The sequence below is a fragment of the Sorex fumeus genome, unplaced genomic scaffold, assembly GCF_029834395.1.
Source record: "Sorex fumeus unplaced genomic scaffold, SorFum_2.1 ptg000054l, whole genome shotgun sequence".
Taxonomy (NCBI): Eukaryota; Metazoa; Chordata; class Mammalia; order Eulipotyphla; family Soricidae; genus Sorex; species Sorex fumeus.
In genome coordinates this window covers 15,059,846-15,084,166 of record NW_026606111.1, presented here as the reverse complement: position 1 = coordinate 15,084,166, position 24,321 = coordinate 15,059,846, and the positions used below count along the sequence as shown (strand labels likewise).

The 24,321-nt window shown below is 37.1% G+C and overlaps 1 protein-coding gene across 2 annotated transcripts in view; it reads right to left on the bottom strand.

Annotated features, from left to right (window-relative positions):
• Window positions 1–2,098: 2,098 nt before the first annotated feature.
• The window catches only part of KLHL32 (kelch like family member 32), a 224,029-nt gene continuing 201,806 nt past the window's right edge, over window positions 2,099–24,321 (bottom strand). For both annotated transcript variants that reach the window (XM_056125147.1, XM_056125148.1), the window contains 4 exons: window positions 18,259–18,317; window positions 14,052–14,244; window positions 10,521–10,615; window positions 2,099–2,665 (listed from right to left, as the gene is read on the bottom strand). In XM_056125147.1, the coding sequence (XP_055981122.1) occupies window positions 2,504–2,665; window positions 10,521–10,615; window positions 14,052–14,244; window positions 18,259–18,317 (509 nt within the window). In that variant the 3' untranslated portion in view covers window positions 2,099–2,503. The remainder of the gene's footprint in view (window positions 2,666–10,520; window positions 10,616–14,051; window positions 14,245–18,258; window positions 18,318–24,321) is intronic.

The following is a 24,321-nucleotide window of genomic DNA, read 5'->3' as shown; positions in this document are numbered from 1 at the left end:
CAAGAGAAAGGATACACTTATAAGTTATATGGGGATTCTGTCTTTTTTATAAGAAGAGGGATATTGTACTCTGGATATTGTTCCTTAGTTATCACCATAAAGGATACTTACTCTAATTATGCAATACTTTAAAATACTCTTGAGTTTAAATCAGTTCTGTAGAATTGTAGAGTAGCACATCCCGCTTCACTTAAGAGGGATTTGATCATCTAAACAAATAGTTAGAAATCCACACAGAAGTAATACCTAATAATCATAGACTACCTTTCTGTTGAGTCAGATGGGCTTATTTTCTTTCATGCATTGGACATAGGAATCTGTCACTTTAAATGAATTTGAATAGTTAACAAGTTAAATTATTGGAAGGCAAATTCATGCCAACTAGAACATTTAGTAAGCCCAAATTTAGTAAATTTGACTGTTTTAGGTCCTTCTTGAAAAGATTTCTGCAGTGTTAGAATTGGTTTCTCAAAAATGGTAAGGCATTTAAAACATGTTGTCAGTACCAGTTTTCACTTTTCAGAACTGCAAAAATATTCTTTAAGGTTTAGGTGTTTGTTTTTGTCTAAGTATCAGTTCTTTTTTAAAAATTTACCTTTTTCCACATGATTTTGTAATTCTATATTTTAACTGAACATTTTTCATAAATGCAGGAGGTAAACATTTTATTAATACACTTTTCCTTAATTTTTCTCAAAAAAAATAATAAAAGGGGCTAGATAAATAGTATAGGGGTTAAAACATGTAAATTGCTTCACATGCAGCTGACCCAGTTTGATACCAGGCATTACATAGTCCCTTGAGCATCTCAAGAATAACCCCCAAGCACCAGGTATAGCCCCAAACATCCCCCCAGTAAATAAAATTTATTTTCCCTTACCCTTAACATTCCCTTCTGCCCACTAATCAGCATAATCATAATTTATATGTACATATCTGTGTATATATTTAAAATTACCTCCTCTCTGCCTGTTAATTAACAATCAAAATTTATATATGTATATATTTAAAGTGTAATGTTTTAAGGATTTTATAGCATAACCATGTATAAAGTTATTGAATTCTATATTTAGGATAAAAAAGTTTATTCATTTCTGAATTTCAGAGTAGTTACATAATAAAATGGCAATTTCCTGCAAGACAAGGAGGATTACTGGATGATTAGATTATGCCAGGGGAAAGAGTCAGGAAAAAAGCCTTAATAAAGTGACTTCCATCTTAACAAGATTAGGAAAAAGGAAAAAATTGCATTGAGTTTTTATTTAGATGTTATTATTGAGTTATTACTGCTAAATTTATGTTCAAAATTATTGAGCTGTTTTGTTTTTAACTTCTGTTACAGGCAAAGAAAATCCAAAAACCTAGCCTAAAAAAGAATTCTTATGCATTATTAAAAGTGGTAGTAATAAAATATGTATTTGGCAGTGGAGAAGAATCCCATAAGTGCTCAAGATTGACATAACCTTTAACAAAGTGGAAAAACTTTTATTAGAACTGCCGAGTCTAGGTTCAAATTTATGTCAAAGCACTTTATGGTGCCATAATTAGTACAACTAATTTTTTTGAGCTTTAAAATGTCATTTTTCACTAAATGACTTTAAATGAGATGTTTGAAGGGCTACTGTTTGAGGCTAGAAATAGTTTAGGGATCTTTGGACTTGATACACCTTTTTTCTAATGAGTGATGTCTCTTTCCCTGCACTCCATAGCATATTTACCAAGGCCTACCTAGTAATTTTTGAACTTGAAAAATAATCATCCTGTTTACAAGGTTCTACAGATGGCAAAATACATTATATTATGAGGAACATTTTTTTCCTTAGAGTACTTGGGAGTATTTGCCACATCCTCACAACATTCTTTTGATTTAATAGAGGAGTCAACAATTACCACTTTCAAATATTGAAAAATTGAAGCACTGTAAACTGAAGCTCCTGACCAAAGGTTATAGAATAATCGAGGTCAAAAATCTGGGGATATTAATTGCTGTTCCAGTACCCTATTATTATCTTAATAAAATGTGGCATTTAAAAATTTATGATGTCTTAATGCTGAGTCTGTTGAGTGGGATTGCAGAATGTTAATTTTTTAAAAAAGAAAATTACAAACCCAGGTTTAAGTAGTATAAGGGATTAAGTTCTCAAGATTTTTTTTAAAGATTATTGATGACAGTATTTGTGAATAACTGCCTTGCTAACGATATATTGTCATAGACAGCACCGATTTTTAAAAGCCTACAATGAATTCTGTAAAGACCGATGGAACAATAATGACTGTTAAGTTGGCACTAAGCTATACCACAGTAAAAGTCATACATATTGCATGTTGACACAGTGAGAAGAGTGACAGGAGTTTTCAATAATGTATTTTAGAAAACTTCATTTTTTGCTAATGTTTATCTGAATATAAGACAAAACAAGAAAGTACCGAGCACTGAGTCATGCCCAGTTTCTCAAATTAGGCCTATTTGTCTCCTCTTCATAAAGGTTAAAGCCTTGGCTTTTCAGATGGTGCCAATCCTGTGATGAGGCACTTGAAGAGTCTGAAGGTTTGGACACGTGAAACATGGTGCTGGAAGAAAGCATGCTGCAATTCCATTGGAAGCAAAGGGGAGTGTCGGCCCGTAGAATACTTCTTCTTTGCCTTCTCTACTTACATCCAATACCTACAAAAGAAAAGTGTATTTCAAATATGTTTGCTCAAAGCTGTTACACATAAATGGAAGACTGTAGGAAACCCAGTTATTCCATGACAACCATGCCTTCAGAATTGTTAGAGTACCAGAAATCAGAAATAAAGATTAGGTTTCTGCTATGTCCTGGTTTGTACATTTGTCTTGTGTGTGGATGGACAAATATTCGTAGTTCATCTCCACAAGAATGGGAAGGCAGATTATCCCTGTGTAACAGAACTAGACTAATAATGTATACATAATGTTTAAATTTAACCCTAGACAGGTTAATGTGTCCAAACTAGTTGATTTACCAATCCTCATCAATATAAAGAACAGTGTTCCATTTGAGGCCAGAGAGATAATGCATATTAGGGTGCATACCACACATTTAGCCAATCCTGGTTCAAACACCAACACCACGTGGTCCCCCAGGCCTCCTGAGCAACATTGGTGAGGCTCTACTCCCCACCCCCAGAAAAGAACATTAATTTTGCAGCTTTGTTATGAAATTGGTACATCTAGCTCAGTGTTTAGCACATCATTTAATACAAGTTGAAAATCAGTTCAGTTGATTCTGGAATTTTTTTTATTTCCCAGTTTTTTCCCCCTTTAAACTGGAGATCCATTTTTTTCCTTATATGGACAGGGTCTCATCTGTGCCTGCTGTTACCTCACATTACCTGGCTTAATCTGATTTCTAGGAAAGCTCTCTTGAGGAAAGCTGTCTATATATCCTATTTATCAAACCCCTGAGGCGCTTTCCAAGTCCCAATCATCTTGAACTTCCTTAATATGACCTTCCTCTAACCTCATTTAAAACTTATCCTTCCTTGTATACCATGATGATAGATAGATAAAATAGAAAGATAGAGACATAGATGTGGATATAGATGTAATCTAGCCAAAAGGAAGCAGATCTGAATGAAGAGCAGTGGAAGTGATCTGGAACTAATTGTGCCCATACAGATGTGCCCTTACATGCTATTGTTATTCATGCTGCACCAGATTAAAATTAACCTGGGCCAGAGAAGAAGTTTACCTCCAGAGAAGAAGTTTGCCACCAGAGAAGTTTGCCTTTGACATAGCTGTATTACTCTCCAACTCTGTTGCATCCTAAATATATGTGTGGCCTCACCTCCCCCTCCCCCACACACACACACATACACGCACACACATATGCCCAGTTTCATAGACTCAGCATACTGCTTCTTTTGGTTGGGGAGGTAGAGGTATGGTCTCAAACTCAGGCTCACTTGTGTTTAGGACCATTCTGGAGGTGTTTGGAAACCACCAGGAAGGGCTACACTCAGTGGTGCTGGAGGATCATGCTATGCAAGACCCAACACAGGGCCTCTAACCTATTGAGATTAGAGGAAGGTCAAAGAGAGTTCAAATCATTTGCTCCAACTCTTTGGCCTATCCCCCTGGTGCCATACTCTTAATGTTCTTGAGCATCTGTCTTCATCTGTCACATTGGTGGATAACTCATAAGCTTATAGCCACTGTAATGCTTTATTTTAGTTGAAATGCAGATTTGGGGATCCAAGCTTTAATAGAAAAAAAAATAACTAAAACCAAGAATGAAAGATAAAACTTGAAATCACCCTACCCCACCCAGTGGACTTACAGTTGTGCCATCCATTTATTGAATATTATCTGCTGTTACTGCTAAGGTAAATGACTCTATTAAGTCCTAAATACAAATGTTCCCTTTCTTCTCTTGCTGGTATATATCGTACCAGATTTACACTTTGCTTTGACTGGAAGGCCAAGGGTTCCCCAACGCTGATCTTTTTCTTGGTTATTCTTGTTTATTTTCCTAAAGAAACTTTAAGATCTATGTGACAAGTATGCCCCCATCCTGTGACAAAAATGAAAATGTCAATGAAATTTAATGAGTATTTCACTAGCTACAAAAAGTGGATTACTCCACGGTTGGAGGCCTGCCTTATGAGCTGTGGGAGAAGGCAGCTGGGATAGAGAAGGGATCACTAAGTCAATGATGATTGGAAGGATCGCTCAGGATGGAAGATGTGTGCTGAAAATAGATAAAGGACCAAACATGATGGCCTCTCAGTATCTGTAATCTGTATTGCAAACCATAATACCCAATAGGAGAGAGAGAGAGAGAGAGAGAGAGAGAGAGAGAGAGAGAGGAGAGAGAGAGAGAAATTTGTCTGCCATAGAGGGAGTGGGAGTGGTAAGACAAGGGATAGGGAGGGGTACTGGGGCATTGGTGGTGGAAAATGTGCACTGGTGGAGGGTTGGGTGTTCGATCATTGTATGACTGAAACTCAAACATAAAGTTTTGTAACTGTAGCTCATGATGATTCAATAAAAAATAATAAAGCAACAGCAAAAAATAAAACAAAGTGGATATTTTTCATTATTTACTTGAATTGTGCAAAGTTAGGTACTCTGAAATTTACAGAGAAAAAAATTCAGTTATTAAGCAAGATCACTGACTTACTCAAGGTCATACAGCTTGTACATGGTGGAGCCAATATTTGAGCTTTAAAGATGCAACCTATGAAAGAGCAAGGATTTCCTGCTATTTATGGTATCCTTTGTCCATCTATTTTGTTTTCAGGGGGGGTGGGGGGGAATCATCAGAGAGCTTCTCTCTGGTCCCCTGGGCCAAAAGACACTTCATATGCTAAGCAGAGGTAATTTATTTAATCCTTGAGAAGAAAAAAGGAATCACTGTCATTTTTCTCCAATATACTCCCCTGGAAAATCGAAGAAAGAGGGCATTTGGAGAAAGAGGTGCCAGCTTGATAATGTATCCTCCAGCCAAAAGAACTAGTAAATGTAGAGTGGTGGAAGTGATGTAGAAACACACTATAATCACTTGCACACTTAGGCAGCTGCTCCCTTACATGCTGCTCTTCATCCATGGCACAACAGAGCCAACCTCTGCCAGACATTCCGCACACAGCCAAGGAGAAACAATAAGAAGCACCTTCACTTTTCCAGGAATCTCTCACATCCGCTTTCAATGGGTATTATTACTAACAAATCTGAATCTCCATCTTTGAGCCAGTGTTAATTTGAAAGCATCTCAGGTTTTCTCTTACTTGGGGTTGAATATAATGGACTGTGTAATCTCTGCTAAGTAGTGAGAGGGGAAAAAATGGAAAACAATGCTTTTAAGTCAAAGAATGAAGGAAAGTAGTGAAAGGAAAGAAAGTACACTTTCTCAATATCTCAATGGGCTTCATCTGTGTGACAGAATCCAACACCTGACAGTTAAATAGCTTTTATTAGAGGCCAGAAAAGACAGTCTAATGAGACAGGTTATTGGCTGGTATTTTTGAGAGAAAAAAAATTACTTTAGCTCTACTGCATGTTAATGGACCAGTCTCTGAACTTTTTAATTGTGACCTTCATTAATCTTAGTCAGTCATGCCCTTAGAATCCAAAGATTATACTACAGGTTTGTGATTCATGACCTAAAGAATTTAAACTTTGATTTTTTTTTTAGCATGTATATCTTTTTTCCTCCACTCTTTCCTGTAATTTTCCAATCTGCTTATTTGTACTTGAGAATTTCTGTCTAATGAACAATCTTTCTCATAAAAACTATACCAGTCTCCTGTTACCTGCTTCTCTATTGAATTTTCTAGCAAATAGTAAAGTGACTTGCTTTTGAACATATGACTAGTCCTATCGAACATCAATATATTATAATACATAAACTATAAATATCTAGCTACCCACAGAAAAAATATTGAGACTATACAATCATTATTCAGAATAAAGATAATATAACCTGTAACTAGCTATCAACCAACAGAAAATATCTGATGAGTCACAAAATATTGTAAGCATCTTTTTTTTCTTTAAGGCCACACCAATTGGTGCTTTGGGATTATTTCTGGGTCTGTGCTTAGGAGTCACTCACCATGCCTCCAGGAACCATTCGGTGCTGGATATCTGACCTGAGCTTTGATTTCTCCATCCCCCCAATATCTCTTTAAATGAAAATTCTTTATTTTCTACATTATCTATATACAGTAAAGACCCATAAAGGACGTTATCAGACATATCTATGCCTTATAGGACTAGTGTCCCATTCAAGGAAATAAACAGAGCTTTTGCAAAATGATTGATTTTGAACATCTAATGGCAATTGGAACACAACCGCCCATAATTCTGAACGTTTTCACAAAGCCAATATATTAGATTATTTTATTGTCTGCTCTCAGAGGTGAAATCTATTCCACTAACACTGGAAATAATTAAAACATTAATGAATCACCTTTTTTACAATCATCTTACTCCTGAGGCTATTCTATAATATTCTAAGCAGTTTAAAATATACACATGTGTCCCTTCATTTTTTGAAGATGAATTTGCTTGTTTGAGAACAGTCATAAGATGTGAGAAATTAATTAGTATGTATGATCAGTGTTCACTACAGCTTGATTTCTATTCCTTGAGCTAAGTTTATATTAAAATTAGTAAAAATATATCCATAACTACTCATTAAATTTGCAGCATTATTCATGATAACCCAAACTTGCTTCCATGGTGCAAAGAGTCAGATGAAAGGTTCAAAAAATACTTAAAATAAAAAAGACATTGTTCCAGGGCACTGTCTATTGATCTAGTAAATGTTCTGGCAGTTCAATAATGGTAGAAAATAAACCCCAAAGTCAGCAAAAACTAATAATGTTTAAATGAAAGATCTGAAGCATCCTTGAAAGAAAAGGTTTTATTTCTTGACGACTTTAAGGCAACTTTCAATGAATTAAATACTCCATTAAACACTTTCATGCTTTTTTAGAGAATGTGTATGTAAGTTTGATAATTTTAGTCTGTGGTCTTGTTATTTCCTACTTCATAACTTTGCTCTCATTTTTATTCTTTCTACCTGAGTTTTTTTTGGGGGGGCTCATTTTCTAACCTATGAAAGTAATATCTAACCCATGTGCTTCTCAGTGTATTTTTTGCATCATCACTGAGTTCTAGAGATTCTATGTTTCCTTTATGATTTCTTTAACACACAAGTTATTTACTAATGTGTTCTGTTTTCAATTATATAGGTGCCTGACTTTTATTGTTTTAACTTAATTTCATTTGGTTACAGATAAGTCAGTGTAGTACTTACCTTTTAAAATTTATTAAATTTTTATGAAACTTAGCCTTAGTACATAGTTGATTTTTGTAAATGTTCCATGTATGCTTAAGAAAATATATCATGAAACATTTTGTAAGATGAAGCATATATTAGACTACAAAATAAGCTTTAATAAATTTAAGAACATTGAAATAATGCCAGTCATCTTTTCTGACCACCATGCTCTGAAATTATAAATTACAAGAAGGAAATTGGAAAGTTCACAAAAATGTGAGTATTAAGCAATGTATTACTGAACAATCAATGATTCAAAGATAAAATTTAAACACATCATGAGATAGTTGGAAACAGAATTGCAACATACCAAAACTTGCAAGATGCAAAAAATGCAGTTCTAATTAGGGAGATCATAGTAAAAAACATGCCTTCATTATCAAAATAAGGAGTTACTCTAATAATCCAAATATTATACCTCAGAGAAATAGAGGGGGGGGAGGAAACAGCCCAAAGATAAAAAGTAAATAGAAGTAAATGACAAAGATAATTTTATGTACTTATTGATCATTTATATTTTTGGAAAATAACATCTAAGCACAACGGTAGGGTGTTTGCCTTGCACGCAGCCAACATGGCCAACCCGAGTTCGATTCCTCCGCCCCTCTCGGAGAGCCCAGCAAGCTACCGAGAGTATCTCGCCCGCACGGCAGAGCCTGGCAAGCTACCCGTGATGTATTCAATATGTCAAACACAGTAACAAGTGTCACAATGGAGAAGTTACTGGGCCCGCTCGAGCAAATCGATGAACAACGGGAGGACCGTGACCGTGACCCGTGAACATCTAATCAGACCCTCTATATATGAAAATCCTTTTTCAATCTGTTGAGTTGCAGGTTAGTAGGTTCAGTAGGTTAGTAGGTCTCCTCTTCCCTTTGCTCTTAAAAAGCTGTTTTTGTTTGATATACCCACTGTTGTTTATTCTTTGCATTTTTGCTATTTTTTTTTGGTGTCAGATAAATTTTTTAAAAATCATTGACAAGACAAATATCAAAGAGTTAATCCCATTTCAATTGAGAAATACAATCATTTTGACTTTGAATATTCAAGATGGGTAATTACACCTGGATTTATTTGTGGCTTCTCTGTTTTGTTTCATTAACCTAAGAGTCTGTTTTAATGCAAGTTCCATTTTATTTTTGCTTACTATAGCTTAGTAATATAACTTGAAATCTAGGAGTGCACTGTCTTCAGTTTTGTTCTTAAAGTTGCTTTAGCTATGTGGAATCTTTTGTGCTAACATTCAAATTTTAGGAATTTGTTTTTCCTGTGAAAATATAAATGTCACTGAAATTTTAATACGGATGATTTTAACATTAAATTTTGTAAATTTTATTAAAGCTAGGTGATTTACAAAATTAACTATAGTTGAGTTTTAGACATGCTATGTTCTGATAGCAATTCCACACAAGTGTCATCTTCCCTCCACCAGATTCCCAGATACACTCCAATCCAGCTACCTTGACAGACACATTTTAAAGTTTAATTGTTGTAGATTGAATCTCATGTTTTCAGTGCTGTTAACTCTATGGTTTAGATTCATAACTGTAACATTCCTCTGCATCATTAGTTATATCATTATAACTAAAACCCTGACCTCTGCCCCCACCTCTACCCTGGCTACTTTCCCTCAGCCTCTAACTACCCCTACTTATTTCTTTCCTTCTATAACCTCCTTACGAACTCGAGGGTAATGGGTGATCTAGGAAACCCCTTTAATACATGGCATTCCATCACCCAGTTGTTCGATGTACTGCTGTCCTGTGTTATTTTAGTTATTCTATCCTGTATTTGTCCTTTGGCTTACTTCACTGAACATAACTTCAGTTCCATTCAAATTGGAGCAAATTACATAATTTCATCATTTCTTGAAACTGTTTCGTTTCCAGTTTTGTATATATACCACAACTTCATGACATTAACTTTTTAACAGTATTAATTTTCTTATCTATGAACATAAAATAACTTTCCATTTGTCTTCATAATTGTCTTCTAGTTTCAATGTACAGCCATTAAACCTCCTGGATCAAATTCATTATTAAGTATTTATTCCTTTGTTGCAGTTGTCAATAGAGTTTTATCTTAATTTCTTTATGAGTGGTGTGTATAAAAACACAATATATTGTATTTTTGTACTCGTATATATTAAATGTTTGCTATAACAAAATTTTTGATGGAGGTTCTAGGGTTTACTCTACATATCATTTGTAAATAGTCTTATTTCTTCCTTTCGAATAGATGACTACCTTTTTTGTCTAATTGCTCTGAGTAGATCATCTAATGCATTGAATAAAAAATGTCAAAAACAGGTGTCTTTTTCTGGGGCAGACAGTAGCTTTTCTTGTAAGACCAATCATAAATCACCATGTTCATCATCCTCACTTGTGCCAGGAATGAAGAATTTCTTGGTAGGTGGTATTTATGGAAATAAGAAGTGTAAAATAATAAATTAAAATCAATAAAAATATTTCTAGATTTTTTTATGAGAAAGAAGTATCCAATTTTTCCCACTTCCAATAGAACTCAGTCATTAACTAGCATTAAATATGAGTGTCAATTTTAGGATATGAAATACTACAAATACTAGCTGCACAAGGAGAACCAAGCCTCTCTCTACATGTAAAGATTTCCTTCTTCAGTAGGCACACAGCATAAAATAACATCATTGAACAATTTGAACAAACTTCAGAAGGAACTTCCTCCACTTACCTGTATACAAGCCAGAGGCTCATTGGTCCAAATTGAATATCCACCAACTAAATATATTCTCTCATTGTGGACAGCAACTCCAGATTCATTTTGACCTAAAGAGAATTAAACAAAAAGAGCAAAGATATTCATTTCCTTGCCTGTCTTAATTAACACTTACCAGTGAAGAATACAACCCCCTCTTATCACACCTGTATATTCCATGCGATTTTTCTGTATGTTAGGGGCCAGAGGGTACCACACCTGGAGATGCTCAAGGGTTACTCCTAGTGCAATGCTCAGAAGTAGCTCTAGGCAATGCTCCAGAGATCATGTGGTGGTGTGGATTTAACCTGGGTCTACCACATGCAAAGTATGTGCTTATCTTCCCAGCTCTTTCCACAGTATTTGTACAGCAACTAATCACTGCCTTCCAATATTCAAAGCAAAGAATTAACCACTATTTCTCAGAGAATGAATCTATGTCAAGTCAGAACTAGGCCAAAATATTTATTAGCAGTCATATTAATAAGCACTGTAGCACTATCCTCCCGTTGTTCTATTTGCTCGAGCAGGCACCAGTAACAACTCCATTGTAAGACTTGTTGTTACTGTTTCTGGCATATCAAATACACATGGGGAGCTTGCCAGGCTCTGCCATGTGGGCGGGATACTCTTAGTAGTTTTCCGGGCTCTCCGAGAGGGATGGAAGAATAAAACCCTGGTTGGCTGCGTGCAAGGCCAACGCCCTACCCGCTGTGCTATTGCTCCAGCTCCATGTTAATAAGTAAACCATTACAGATCACAGATCATTCTGTTATTCGTCGATTGCCTCGAGCAGGCCCCAGTAACGTCTCCTTCATCCTAGCCCTGAGATTATATTCAAGGCTCTATAGGAGAATGAGACCCATCATTGTTACTGGTATTTGGCATATTGGGTACGCCATGGGGAGTTTGCCAGACTCTGCCGTGTGGGCAGGCTACATTTGGTAGCCTGCCAGTTTATCAAAGTAGGAATGAGATGTCATAATAAGATTCGCGGCCGCGCGGTTCCGGGAGCTGATTTTTATAGTCTCTGAGTCTTGGCCGCTGATGGGATTACACAGCGCCAGGGGGTCAGTTGGTGGGTGTGACCCCCGCGTACTGGAATTTGGAGGATCTGGGTGGAGGATGCTCGACTCCAATCCGAGTAGGCTTGGAGAACAGTGCAGTCTCCTGCCCCCGCACCTGGCTATTCCTCGCCGGGCCCCCTTGGAGGGGAGCGGGTTGAGCTTTCCTCCCCGCCCTGACCAAGGCCCCGGCAGCCGAAGACCTCCAGGACCAGCCACCACCATGCTGAGACCACTCTCCACACACCTGAAGGTACCGGCAGAGGGACAAAGCCACGTGGGTTCTGGGGCCGAGATCTCCAAGCCTACTCGGATTGGAGTCGAGCATCCTCCACCCAGATCCTCCAAATTCCAGTAGGCGGGGGTCAAACCCACCAACTGGCCCCCTGGCACTGTGTAATCCCATCAGCGGCCAAGACTCAGAGACTATAAGTAAACCATTAAATAGAACAATGATAATCTAGAGTGAACCAAGTGTTTTAGGTTATGTTGGATGCCATTAATTTATTGTAATAGATATCAATTACATGTTAGAAAAAGAAAATGTACTTCATGTACCAACAAGTACTTTTAATTCAAGTGCTTACATCTGAAAAGCAACAGCTGCACCCCCAAGAAGCCAATAAAATGAAACCATACTCCTAGTATGCTCCAAATGAAGACAAATGACAGAAAAGATCAACAAAGTCCCTATCCTCCCTTTCTTTACATGTACAACAGTGTTAAGAGCATATTAAAGTTTCTAGGCTGATACTAACCTGCTTACTACTTACATACTGACATGCCAAAATGATGAAAGGTTCCTCCCCCCATTTCAAGAGAAGACAGAATAACTCACTCCCATGTATTCTTCCCTAGCGGCCATTAGACAGTGAGATAGTCTCCTTTTATTGATGGGCTGACACAGGATTGACTGGAGTAATAAATAAGCTAGATCCCATAGCAGACAGAACCACAGATCCAGGGATCAAAGGTCTAAGAGTACCATTATGGCAACTTAGCATTAAATACTTGTAAATGCACCTCAAAAATCATTCTTGCAAGAACAATTCAGTGCAATGTACCTGACCCTCTCACATTAGTGATCTTATTGAAGTTGCTTCCCCAAGAGCCACTGTGACTGTCTGCCTATAATATTAAAATGTCTGCATACACTAGTTCGGTTCACACCCTTATTCAGAGTTTGTGATTTCCCTATTAGTAGAGAAGCCTTGAAAGGATATGACCACTTCTGGGTTTCAGTGATGCAAGATGACAAGGACAAAACTTTTCAACTCCAGGAAATGTCAGGGGTGACTTGTGATATTCCTTTTATTTCCCAGTGGGACAAGACTAGGTCACTCTGTGGTAATGGTTGGTATGTATAGCCAGATATGCAGTCAAATTCTTATGAATAAAATTGCTCTATATATTTGAAAATACAGCCAAAAACAGTGTTTGATAGTGACATAATAATGAATTATTCTCTAGAATTCACAAAAAATAAAAGATGAGCATAAATAGAAGTGAAAAATAAATAAGTGGCTTCTATAAAGCTATTTTTTTTCTGCACATGATTCTTCTTCATATGGAAGTTTCTATGTGGACATTGATTGACAATAATGAACTTGGCATAGTCATGTGAAAACACACATGCTTTGAGAACCATATGCAAAGCCTCCTTATTAAGTACAATCCCCACATCTTTTTGGTTAATAAAAGTAAGTTGTTCTACCACTATGCACTTAATATTTTGAGATGCGCTAAAGGTATTTAAAAAATATGGCAGAGTCTCCTGCCCCCACACCTGGCTGTCCTCATCGGGTCCCCTTGGAGGGGGTGGGTTGAGTTTCCCTCCCCGCCCCGAGCAGAGCCCCGGCAGCTAAAGACCTCTGGAACCAGCCACAACCATGCTGAGACCACTCTCCACACGCATGAAGGTACTGGCAGAAGAACAAAGGCATGCGGGTCCCGGGGCTGAGATCTCCAAGCCTGCTCAGATTGGGGCTGAGCATCCTCCACACAGATCCTCGATCTTCCAGTAGGCGGGGGTCACAACCAACAACTGCCCACCCCCCCCAGCACCGTGTAATCCCATCAATGGCCAAGACCCAGAGACTATAAAACCCAGTTCCTGGAAGCACACAAATGCGGCCGGGCGACACCTTATTATCTTTTTCTTGATTTGGACAACCTGGCAGAATGTAACCTCTCCACACAGAAGAATCTGGCAAACTCCCCATGGCATACCCAATATGACAAATACTAGTAAAATGATGGGTCTCATTCTCCTAACTCTGAAAGAGCCTTGAATGTGGCACTTTTTAGAATCTCAGGGCTAGGACGAAGGAGACGTTATTGGTGCCTGCTCGAGGCAATCGATGAACAACAGGATGATCTTGATAGTGATCGGCATTTTCTTGAGTCTTTACTATCCCTAATTTTCTTAATCAAAGATACTTACCAGTCAGCAGGTTGAAATTACAACGTGTCCACTGGTCAGTGTCTATATTGTAAGAATCTATATGTCGCACCAGAATCCTGTCATTATTGTAATCCAGGTCATTGCCTCCAAGAACATAAAGCTTCCTTTGAACAGCAGCCATGGAATGGTAGACCCTTCTCTGAAGCATGGGGCTGCGGCTTATCCACTTATTCTGCAAAGAGGGGGCAGATGTGGGTGAGGGAGAAATTTAGATAAATTCTGTTAATAAAAGACAACCATGGCAGAAAACAGTAGTGCCTCATTAGTACTGGGGAGTCTGATGTTTGTCAATCACATTCTATTTGAACGTCGTTCTATAGTTTGAAGCCTATGACTTTGTAGGTGTTTAATCTGAGATCAATGGCAGAAAAAACACTTTTTGCTTGAGTTGTATTTTAGAAAACATTTTACATATTATAAGGGAATATATGAGGATAAAGACATTTTCATGATGGCTATCTCACCCAATAGAGAAGTTACTCATGCAAATTTTTCAAGAGTGGCCTTACAAAGCTAAATACCATTTATAGTGGGATCACATTTAAAAAACAGGCTCTGGATCCAGAAGCCTGAGCTTAAAACCGAAAGGAGGCCGTTAGTAATTCACTTAGCTCCTATTTTTGTCATTTTTGTTTTGTTTTGGAACCACACCCAGCAATGCTCAGGAGTTACTCCTGGCAGTGCTTGGGTACCATAGGAGATGTTGGGAATTGAATCCAGGTGGTTGGGTGCAAAGTAAGTGTGCCCTATCTGCTGTACTATTACTGCACATCCTTATTTAGCTTCTTTGTGTCTATATTCTCTTCTGTAAAATGGGAATGATAGTCATTCAGGAGCCTGTCATAAAACATATAAATGAGCTAATACACACAAAGCATAGAACAATGCCTGGCACTTAATAAATATCCAATAAATGGATTCATTAAAAACATGGTGATAATAATCACTATCAAGACTCCCTCATAAAACAATTTGCGAGAAACCGTACTTCATTTTTCCACAACTAAACTCCAGAGATCAAGATTTAATCTCTGCAGAGCTAAGATTTGATGCTGCAACAAACTTTCATGTTGCCTTTGTATCAGCCCCCTTTAACAAATTTACAATCACATACATCTGTCAGCATGGGAAAAGTTATTTCTAGGCACATATTTAATTCTCTTGGTAGAGGACAAACCTTTTATATAGTAACTTTAGAGAAAGTTGAAATGTTTGATATTTGGTTCTCATGACTGAATGATAAAAAAATAAGGCTCTAAACTAACATAAAATATGTAATTATATGAAAATAAAATATGACTTTAATTTTAAATCTCAACTAGTAATGGACAATTAAATACCACTATTTCTTCTCAGCATAAATGCTAACTAAGTGTACAAGAAGAAGCCAGACTCATTTTTGTCAAGAAAAACTTGGATTTTGACCAGAAAAATTATATGATGTTTTGAATACATAGAATTTCACAAGTTCACAATGTTAAAAAGAAGAAAAACAATCAGAAAAATATTGGGCTATTCACTTAAATTATATCTAATAGCTTCTTTATTTATTTATTTTGTGGTTTAGTGGCCACACTCAGTGGTTCTTGGGGCTTACTAATGCCTCTGTGCTCCTGGAAATACTTGAATGGGGGGCATATGTGAAGCTGGGGATCAAACCAGGTAAGATGCATTGTAGCACTGTAGCACTGTCCTCCCGTTGTTCATTGATTTGCTCAAGCAGGCCCAGTAACATCTCCATTGTAAGAATTGTTGTTACTGTGTTTGGTATATCGAATACATCATGGGTAGCTTGCCAGGCTTTGCCGTGCAGGCGAAATACTATCAGTAGCTTGCCAGGCTCTCTGAGAGGGGCAGAGGAATCGAAACCGGCGTGGCAGGGCTGGCGGCTTGCAAGGTAAGATGCAAGCAAGGCAAATGCCCTTCCTGCTATACTATCTCCCTAGCCTCTCTACTGATTCATTTCTGAAGTTTCTTTTAAAGATACATTCAGAGGAGCTGGAGCAATAGTACAGGGTGTTTGCCTTGCACACAGCTGACCCAGGTTCAATTCCCAGCATCATATGGTCCCCTGAGCACTGCCAGAAGTCATTCCTGAATGCATGAGCCAAGAGAAATCCCTGTGCATCGCTGGGTGTGACTCAAAAAGAAAAAAAAATACATTCAGAAAAAGAGAAGAAAGGAAGTGGTTGAATACTAGATTTGCATTTCTTGGCCATGCTATAAAATTTTCCTTGTATTTAAAAGTCTCCTTTAATAAAATAGTCAGAACTTTCCACTAAGAATTATCTTAATTACATTACTCATGAGTGAATTTGACTCAAAACTCTGATGACGCTTTCCTGAGGTATTTTCTATGAGGAAACCCTATTACTGTATTAGGAATCAATGTTTGCATTAGCAGTCAGGTCCCCTGTCACAAGACTATGGAAGCCATCTGGCTTGCAAAGCCTGCCTGCATCCCCTGATTATATCTTTAGCTTCCTTCACTCCTGTGCCTGCCAGGTGAGCCACCAACCGCTGCAAAGGCAAAGAAACAGAGAGGCCTGGTGGGGTCATTCCTAATAAGCTAGCGTGTGAATACTAATCAGTGGTGGGGAAGCAGAGGTCACCCCAGCCTGCCGGTTGGCAGGTAGCGATGTGCTCTGTGGCAGATGGCAGGCATTATCGAGTCTCCACAAAGGCCTAGAAGAGAAATAAGCACCAGAGCTGAATGATAGAGTTATTGAGATTCTGAGCAAGATGCAAGCAGATGTGATGTTTTCCAGACCCACTGTAAACAATATGCCAGCAGAATTTTTAAAAAGAGCATGTGTGTACAAACATGAAACAGAACTCATTTGAGAAATGTTAACACCTTCTTCGTTTTTAACCACTTGTGCACTGAACTCAGGCAACTGCAATTAATGATCCCTCTGGACACATCTGTCCCAAAGACCTGGGATCCCTAACACCTAGCTTCACTAATGACACCAGGAAACACACTTGCACACTAACAAAGAGATATATACCTTTATTAAAAGTAGAATCAAACAATTAAAAAACAAGTTAAATAAGTTAAAATTTAAAAAGACTACCAATAGAAATAGAATAAAACTTACAATGTAAGTTCTGAACTTACATTGGATGACTAATACTGACCTAGATAGCTAAGGCCAATCTCCCCCTTTTTTCAAGTATCCTATTATCTTGAGTTGATAAATATTAAACCCACAAATCAAATCATTTTGGAATTTTGTCAGTGAGAAATATATTGACATTACTCAAATCATAGAATTAGCAAAATTTAACACATGTCCGCCAAAAACAGCAGTACTATAATGGAAGCACTGAATGAAAATATTCCTTTGAAGGGGATAAAAATTGCTGTGTTCATGAGAAGAAAAGACAGACATCCAAATGTTTCCAGTTCAGGGACCAGACCAATAGTAAAGCAGGTAGAGCATTCTCCTTACACATGGCACAGGGCAGACTCAGATTCAGTTCCTGGCATCCCATATGGATCCTGATCATTGCCAGGAGTAATTCCTGAATGCAAAACCAGGAATAAGCCCTGAGCATTGCTGGGTGTGGTTCAAAAGCAAGACAAAACAAAGCAAACAAAAAAAAAAAAAGCCAAAAGAACAAAACAAAACCCAAAATATGTCCAGTTCAGGTTCTACCCATTGGTAGAAAAATGCACTCAGACTCTTCAGATATTTCAACTTTGGTCTTATCCTAAAACTGTCCTACGATATTTTGGCTATATTGAGCTGAACAGTTATTGTATCACTTGGAAATAATAAGGCCAGATGTACATTCCTTCTAAAAGGACACAGCAAGTAGATAATAAAGGTCCTTCCTTTAGAAGACTCTGAATAAAAACATTAGACATTTAAATTATTAACACATCTTCACTATTTTCTACATTATCTACAACCCTGAAAGAGTTAAGCAATGCATGTAGCATAAAACTGGAGTAGCTGAAATTTTTGTAAGGGGACAAAAAAAAAAACAGAAACAGAAAGCAGTTTATCCAGATGCTTTTTTGTGCTATATAAATTTAAGATGTGTGTGTGTGTGTGTGTGTGTGTGTGTGTGTGTGTGTGTGTGTGTGTAGACTTGGCAAACCAATTTCTAATTACTGTGGAAATCTTTTAAAATTCATTTTAATTAAGGTAATGAGCTTTTCTTATATGATTCTTACCTGGTTAGGTTCATATACCATTAGTCTGTTCTGATACTGTGCTGTGTTAGTCACTCCACCTGAAATGGATTAACACGTGTTAGAGCTTTTCATGAATAAGAGAGAAGGTATTCCAACATAGAATGAGATACAATTAAAGGAAAATTAGCTACTGCTGAGGATCTGTTTGTATACCCTTGTGGTGAACCCATGACATAATTAAGAAGCTTATTGTTGAAGCAGTTTCATTTTCAAGAAACATTTCTGAAGCAATCCAGCTGAGAGAAAACAAGGATGCTGAAATTACCAAGGGGGCCCTAGTTTTGGCAAACTGCTCTGCATGACCAGCCCAAGGGACAAAAGATGAAGAGTGGGGGGTGACTATCGTACATATAGACAAATCTCTGCACAACGTATTCCAGTGCTGGAGTTTCATGGAAGTTCTGACCCTTAAGTAAAAGCCCAAATTCACAGTGTCATTTAACCCTCGTATACTAATGCTGACACTTGATAGACACTTGGAACAAAATTAGCTAGGAAAAAATGTTACTTACCAAAAGCTATCTAGAACCGATGCTACCCAATAGGTTAAAATGGCAGGAGATATTAAATATTTTTTAATAAAGTAATAAAAAGACTAGAACTCCCCAAAATCCTTTTTTAAGAATACTGCCTATAGCTATTTCTAAAATTTTGTTTCAGTAAGGAGATTATTAAGTTCTAGAAGGTGGTATCAAATGAAAAACATTCCATTTGAATAAGAAAGCAGAACTCATTTTGCAGCAGAGATCTAAAACTGAGTCAGACCTTTAAAATTTCCTATTCAAATTTAATTTAAAATATATATTGTTATAATACTGAAAAGAATGCTTTACAATTTTCTCCAGTTTCACTAAACTTTAGACAAAGTCCTTTAGGTCTTTTCTACTAGCTCACCAGAGAATTTCAAAACTTCCCTCATTTTTTTTTCCAGAGAATTTAATTTCCAATTGCATTCTGATCTATTTCCCCTATTATAACAATCTTGGTAGAGTCTCATCATCAATGCTATGTCTAGGAGTCAAGTCACCAGAATCCAAAGAATTAGTACTTAATCCTCAACAGTGTTGGAAAAATCAATCAACGAACACATGAAAGGAAGTGAACAAGGCTTCGCCAATTATTACTCTTTTTAGTTCTAGTAAGGAGCTCGTTAATATCGCACAGGATTGGTCATGTTTGTTATCATGAGGAAATTTTTTTTTCTCCCAATTAGGGCTGAGGGGTCTTGGGAGCCACTCTCAGTTCAGGTCCAGCAACACGGTTCACTAGAGCCACCCTGGTAGAGTTTGGGGGACTCTGCAGTGGCAAGAATGAAAATCGATCCTCTCCGCTATATCCTAAACTAGGATTTTTTTTTCGATGGGGGAGGTTTGGGCCACACCCAGAAGGCCTCACAGGCTAGTTCTGGCTCTGTGCTCAGAAGTGCAGCCAAGCAGTGCTCAGGACACTATATGTGGTAACTAGATTTCAAACCACGGTTGCACTATCATAGTCCAATGCAAAGAAAGTGCCTTACTTCGTGTACCATCCATGGCCCTATCCCAGGCATTTTAAAATTCCAATTCAAGTTTTGCCTCTGAAGGAAATTTACAAAAAAACAGTGAGAAGGGAGCTTCCAGCCTCAAAAATTCCTTGAATTTTACAGCAAATGTCTCTTTTCTAAATGAAATCAAAGAGAAATAAAGCAGTTAAGGGGGCTGAGGCTGACGTGTTCACAGAGTCAAAATGTATGTAAAAATAAGTGCAGAAGTAGGCTTCTTTTATTTTTACTCCCAATCTTCCTTCTCTTATCTGATGAAAACCAGAATGTACAATTCTTTCTCAGCATAGCTCTACAAGAAGAATCAAATCCATTGAGACTTCACAGTTCTTCCAGGTTAAAATGATTGCCGAGTGCTTTTGCTTCAGACGTAGCCACCAAATTAATGTCCAGTTCGCCTATAATCATTTCTCCAAATGATAGGGAACAGAGGGTAAAGCTCCTAGCCATTATTTCAAAACTTTGATGGTTCATTTACTTATTTTAGGAATACAGAAATAATACCACAGTAAACTATCTATTTATGACACTATTTGAAAATATTTACACTTTATGTTTCAGACTCTGCTCATTATAGATTAAGTGTACAGTCAATGGATTAGAATGGAGCTATTACATCCCCACTCCCGGGCAGGATGCACAATTTATCTTAATGCTCTACAGAATTAATATTTACTATCTTCACAGATGTATTTATAATGTGTTTTTTTTTCTTAATCTACACTCAGTAATTAGAGTTCTTACCATTACATACAAATCTCACTCACGTGACAATGTTTAGAAATGAGATACTGGGTTCCTAGTTGTGAGTATAAGTCCTGGCTATTTGTTTGATTACTTCTAGAATGTTAAACTACAGGAGTGTCTAAAGAAACCTAGCATTGTTACTTTTTTTCCAGCCAGGATTGCAAGGGGACATCTTAGAAGTTGTTCTATTGCTTCCCTCCTTTGAAATAATTCTCAAAATAGGCATATAAATAAAAGCCATTTCTTCTCAACACAAAAAATAAATTAAAGAAAACATCCAAGTTTGCAGCCCACATTTCCTTAGCAGTGCTACTCATTTGCAGAGCTTTATCATTACATTCACTTCACATAACACTATTCACTTTTAGATTAATCTGCTGAAATGAGATGCTAAGGATTTGCATACAGATTTGACTATACAAAAATAGATATGGAATTAATAACAGTCTCTATATGTTTTAATTTCTCCTAGACTAGAGTACCCTTGCCTGCAGCAGTATTCCTGGCTTTGAAAGTCATCAAGCTGATTTGTCTGCTCTGGGTTATGATGCCACATGCTGCTATACTGTCCCCTGCAATCAAAGCACTTGCAAAGATAGATTCCATGCCTTGCTCTATCGAGTATATTTTATAGATTGGCAGTTTTGATCTCCCTCCCCCCACCCCAGGGAGGATAATCTGCATCTTAACAGCTTTCTATAGATACATCTGTCATTAAATATGCCATCTCATATCAGCATCCATTTTTAAAGCCAAGTTTCTCCTAACTTTGAAGTGCCACAGTCAACGTGAAGACTACAGCCAAAATTGAAAATGAACAACCCTGTCTTATACTTCTTAACTGTGACTTAAAGATATACTGCAGGTTCCCCCAAAGTCAAATGAGTCTTTAAAAACTGCCAGAGGAAATGAAAAGTTACCATCATGATACCACAGTGAGAAATGCTTTCTATCATCAAGACAAGAGCAAAGCATTTTTCTTAAACTTCCCCGTATAACTCCCCAGAAAACGCTGTGATGAATGGGTGAATACATACCACAGAGAGAATGACAGGAACTGCAAAAACAGCAAACTTGGTCTTTACTATTGAGAATGCAATGGACACTCATACTCATTGTGCACAAATGGTCGGTGCTGATACTGTATAAAACAGTGTGTTTAGAAAAACACCTTATGGAACATCAAGTGTAGCATATATACTAATTTTTTTTCAAGGACAGAAAACACCACTTGATAAATTAAGTCTTATGGCAAAGTCTTCAGCAGAAGCCTTTTTTAGCTATTGTGGTGCTTATACCATTCCCGGACTGAGCAGGATGCAAAGAACTGTGTGGATTTCCATCCTTAGGGAAGAGACACCAGGTTTGAAATACACAAGAAAATCCAGAATGTGTAAAAGCTCAGATTCTCTGGCCTTTTCTCAGAATCCTACAGTGCCCAGCTCTTCCAGGGGAATAATTTCAGGACAGCCTGAGGCTTCAACCCCAGGCAGGTTATTGTTTTGACTCTATCTTTGGGGACATGGGAAATACTGAATACAGCCAAAGTGAGGTTCTACATATAAAAATGAAGATGATATTCTTCTTGTGGGTTCTAGACAAACAAGAGTGCATCCATAAAGAGTTTAGAGGCAATCCATAAAAACGTTTACTTAAAATCTAATAGTTTGTTTGCAGAAACTTGTTAGCATTTTATAAATGAGAATACAAGAAAAAATTTAAAAATGACTCTAAACTGAGGCTGGAGAGACAATACAGCAAGTAGGATGCTTGCCTTGCATGTGGCTGACTCCGGTCCAACCTCAAGCATCCCATATCATCTCTGAACTCCATCAGGAGTGTTCCCTGGGTGCAGAGCCAGGAGTAAGCTTGAGCTTAGCCAAGTGTGGCCCTGTCACCAGAAGACTATGCATAGAATATGTAACAAATGGAGAAATTAATTTTACAGTCTAAAATAGATTTTTTACCTTTTTTTCTAATAATTACTGTCTGACTTATAAGGAGAGCAAAACTTACATGGAAAGCAAAATTTACTATCTTAAGCTTCTCTTATGAAAATTCACTGAAATTCTCAAAAGACTAAAATTCACAGTTTGTCAAAAGGCTGACTAGCACTAGGTACATTTATTTTAGCTATTTTTATTTTTCTTATGGTGATTTGAAAAATATAGCCATTTTAGTCATTTTTTGAAAGTGAAGTTCATTATTAGTACTCATTAGAAAGATCACCATGAAAATTACACTAAATAAAAAATTAAACTTAAATGATCTATTTTTACGTGGGATTAGATTGTCATATTTTTAAAATATGTGTCAGATGTGTGTTTATAATGCTACATAAACAATTAAAGCCAAGAATCTTTCTACTAAATTAACACCTTGAAGAGAGGCATCCTTAAAACAGGCATTAAATTAAAACTAGTATCCATATTATTTCTGTCACACTTGAGGAAACCACACAAATGGAGGGGTAATTAACATACTCAACATCCACACGCAAGTCTCAGATGTGCAAAATACCTATAAAAGGTTGCTGTACTTGAAAATAGAAATTATATTCATGCCTCCTTGAGCTAAAAAGTTATAAACTTGTGACCTTTGTGTAGGTAAAGTATGTACCATATTATTTTAAATACTCAATATAATTAAGGACTAAATCTAACACAACGCAGATGTCAGCTTCCCTTCAAAGACACGATGAAATGCACTCTCACTTCCATTTCTTTCTCTGTGAAAAGTTGAAACTCTGCCTCCAAAGATTTCTACACAGTGTTCCTGGCAGTATTACGCTCTCAAAACCACCCCAGCCACTCTAGAGTGCTGGCTTTGCTGCATTCCTGTTGATCTGTTATCTCCCTCCCACCTTCACCAATTCTTTAATCAGTCTCCATTCTCATTGATGGAGCCTTAACCTCTTTCCCTACTGTTGAGAATTCAGAAATGACACAAGTGAGAGTACAGTGGTAAAGGTGCTTATCTTGCGAGCTGCTGAGCAGTTTCATTCTGAGCACCACCAAAGAGAGCACAGAGCCTGGAGTTAGCCCCTAGCACTAACCCGTGTGGCCCAACAACAAACATATCAGAAAATGACATCGCTCCCATATTCTTGGTAGAACATCTTGTTTCATTCTTTATTTTACGTTCTTTTTCTGATCTCATTTTGTCAGACACAAATGAATCATCTAAACAATGGTACCTCTCTTCCTGGGAGGAATTCTTGGGTCCCATTCAATAAATTTTTAAAAAACACTTTAACTGTTTATTTTAAAGGATACTAGAGTGCTATATTATATTACCTTTCAAAAACAGTGATCTAAACTATGTTTTAGAGTAACTCCACCTTAACCTTATCATTAAGTTTATTTCTGCATTTTAATTTTCTATTACTATTGTTTTAGAAAGAGAGCTTTCAAAATGGAAAGACATGTAGATTAACTCTGAGCTTTGAGAAAGGTAGACATTTAATGAACTGCTTGCTGATCCTTCAGGTATGATCTCCAGATATGATACTTTTGAAGATCTCATTAATATTCAGCCATGTTATTTGGATATTCTTTGTATAATGTGAGAATCCAAATTTTTGAGAACTTTGTTGACATTATGAACAAATAATATGTGTGGTTTAGCCCGAAAACTCAGAAAACAGTTTTCGAAACTCAGAGACAATGATCATATTGAATATTAACCAATATTAGCATATGGTCAAGTAAGTAGTATTTAACATCTTAAAGCCTCATTCTGAGTAGCAATGTAAA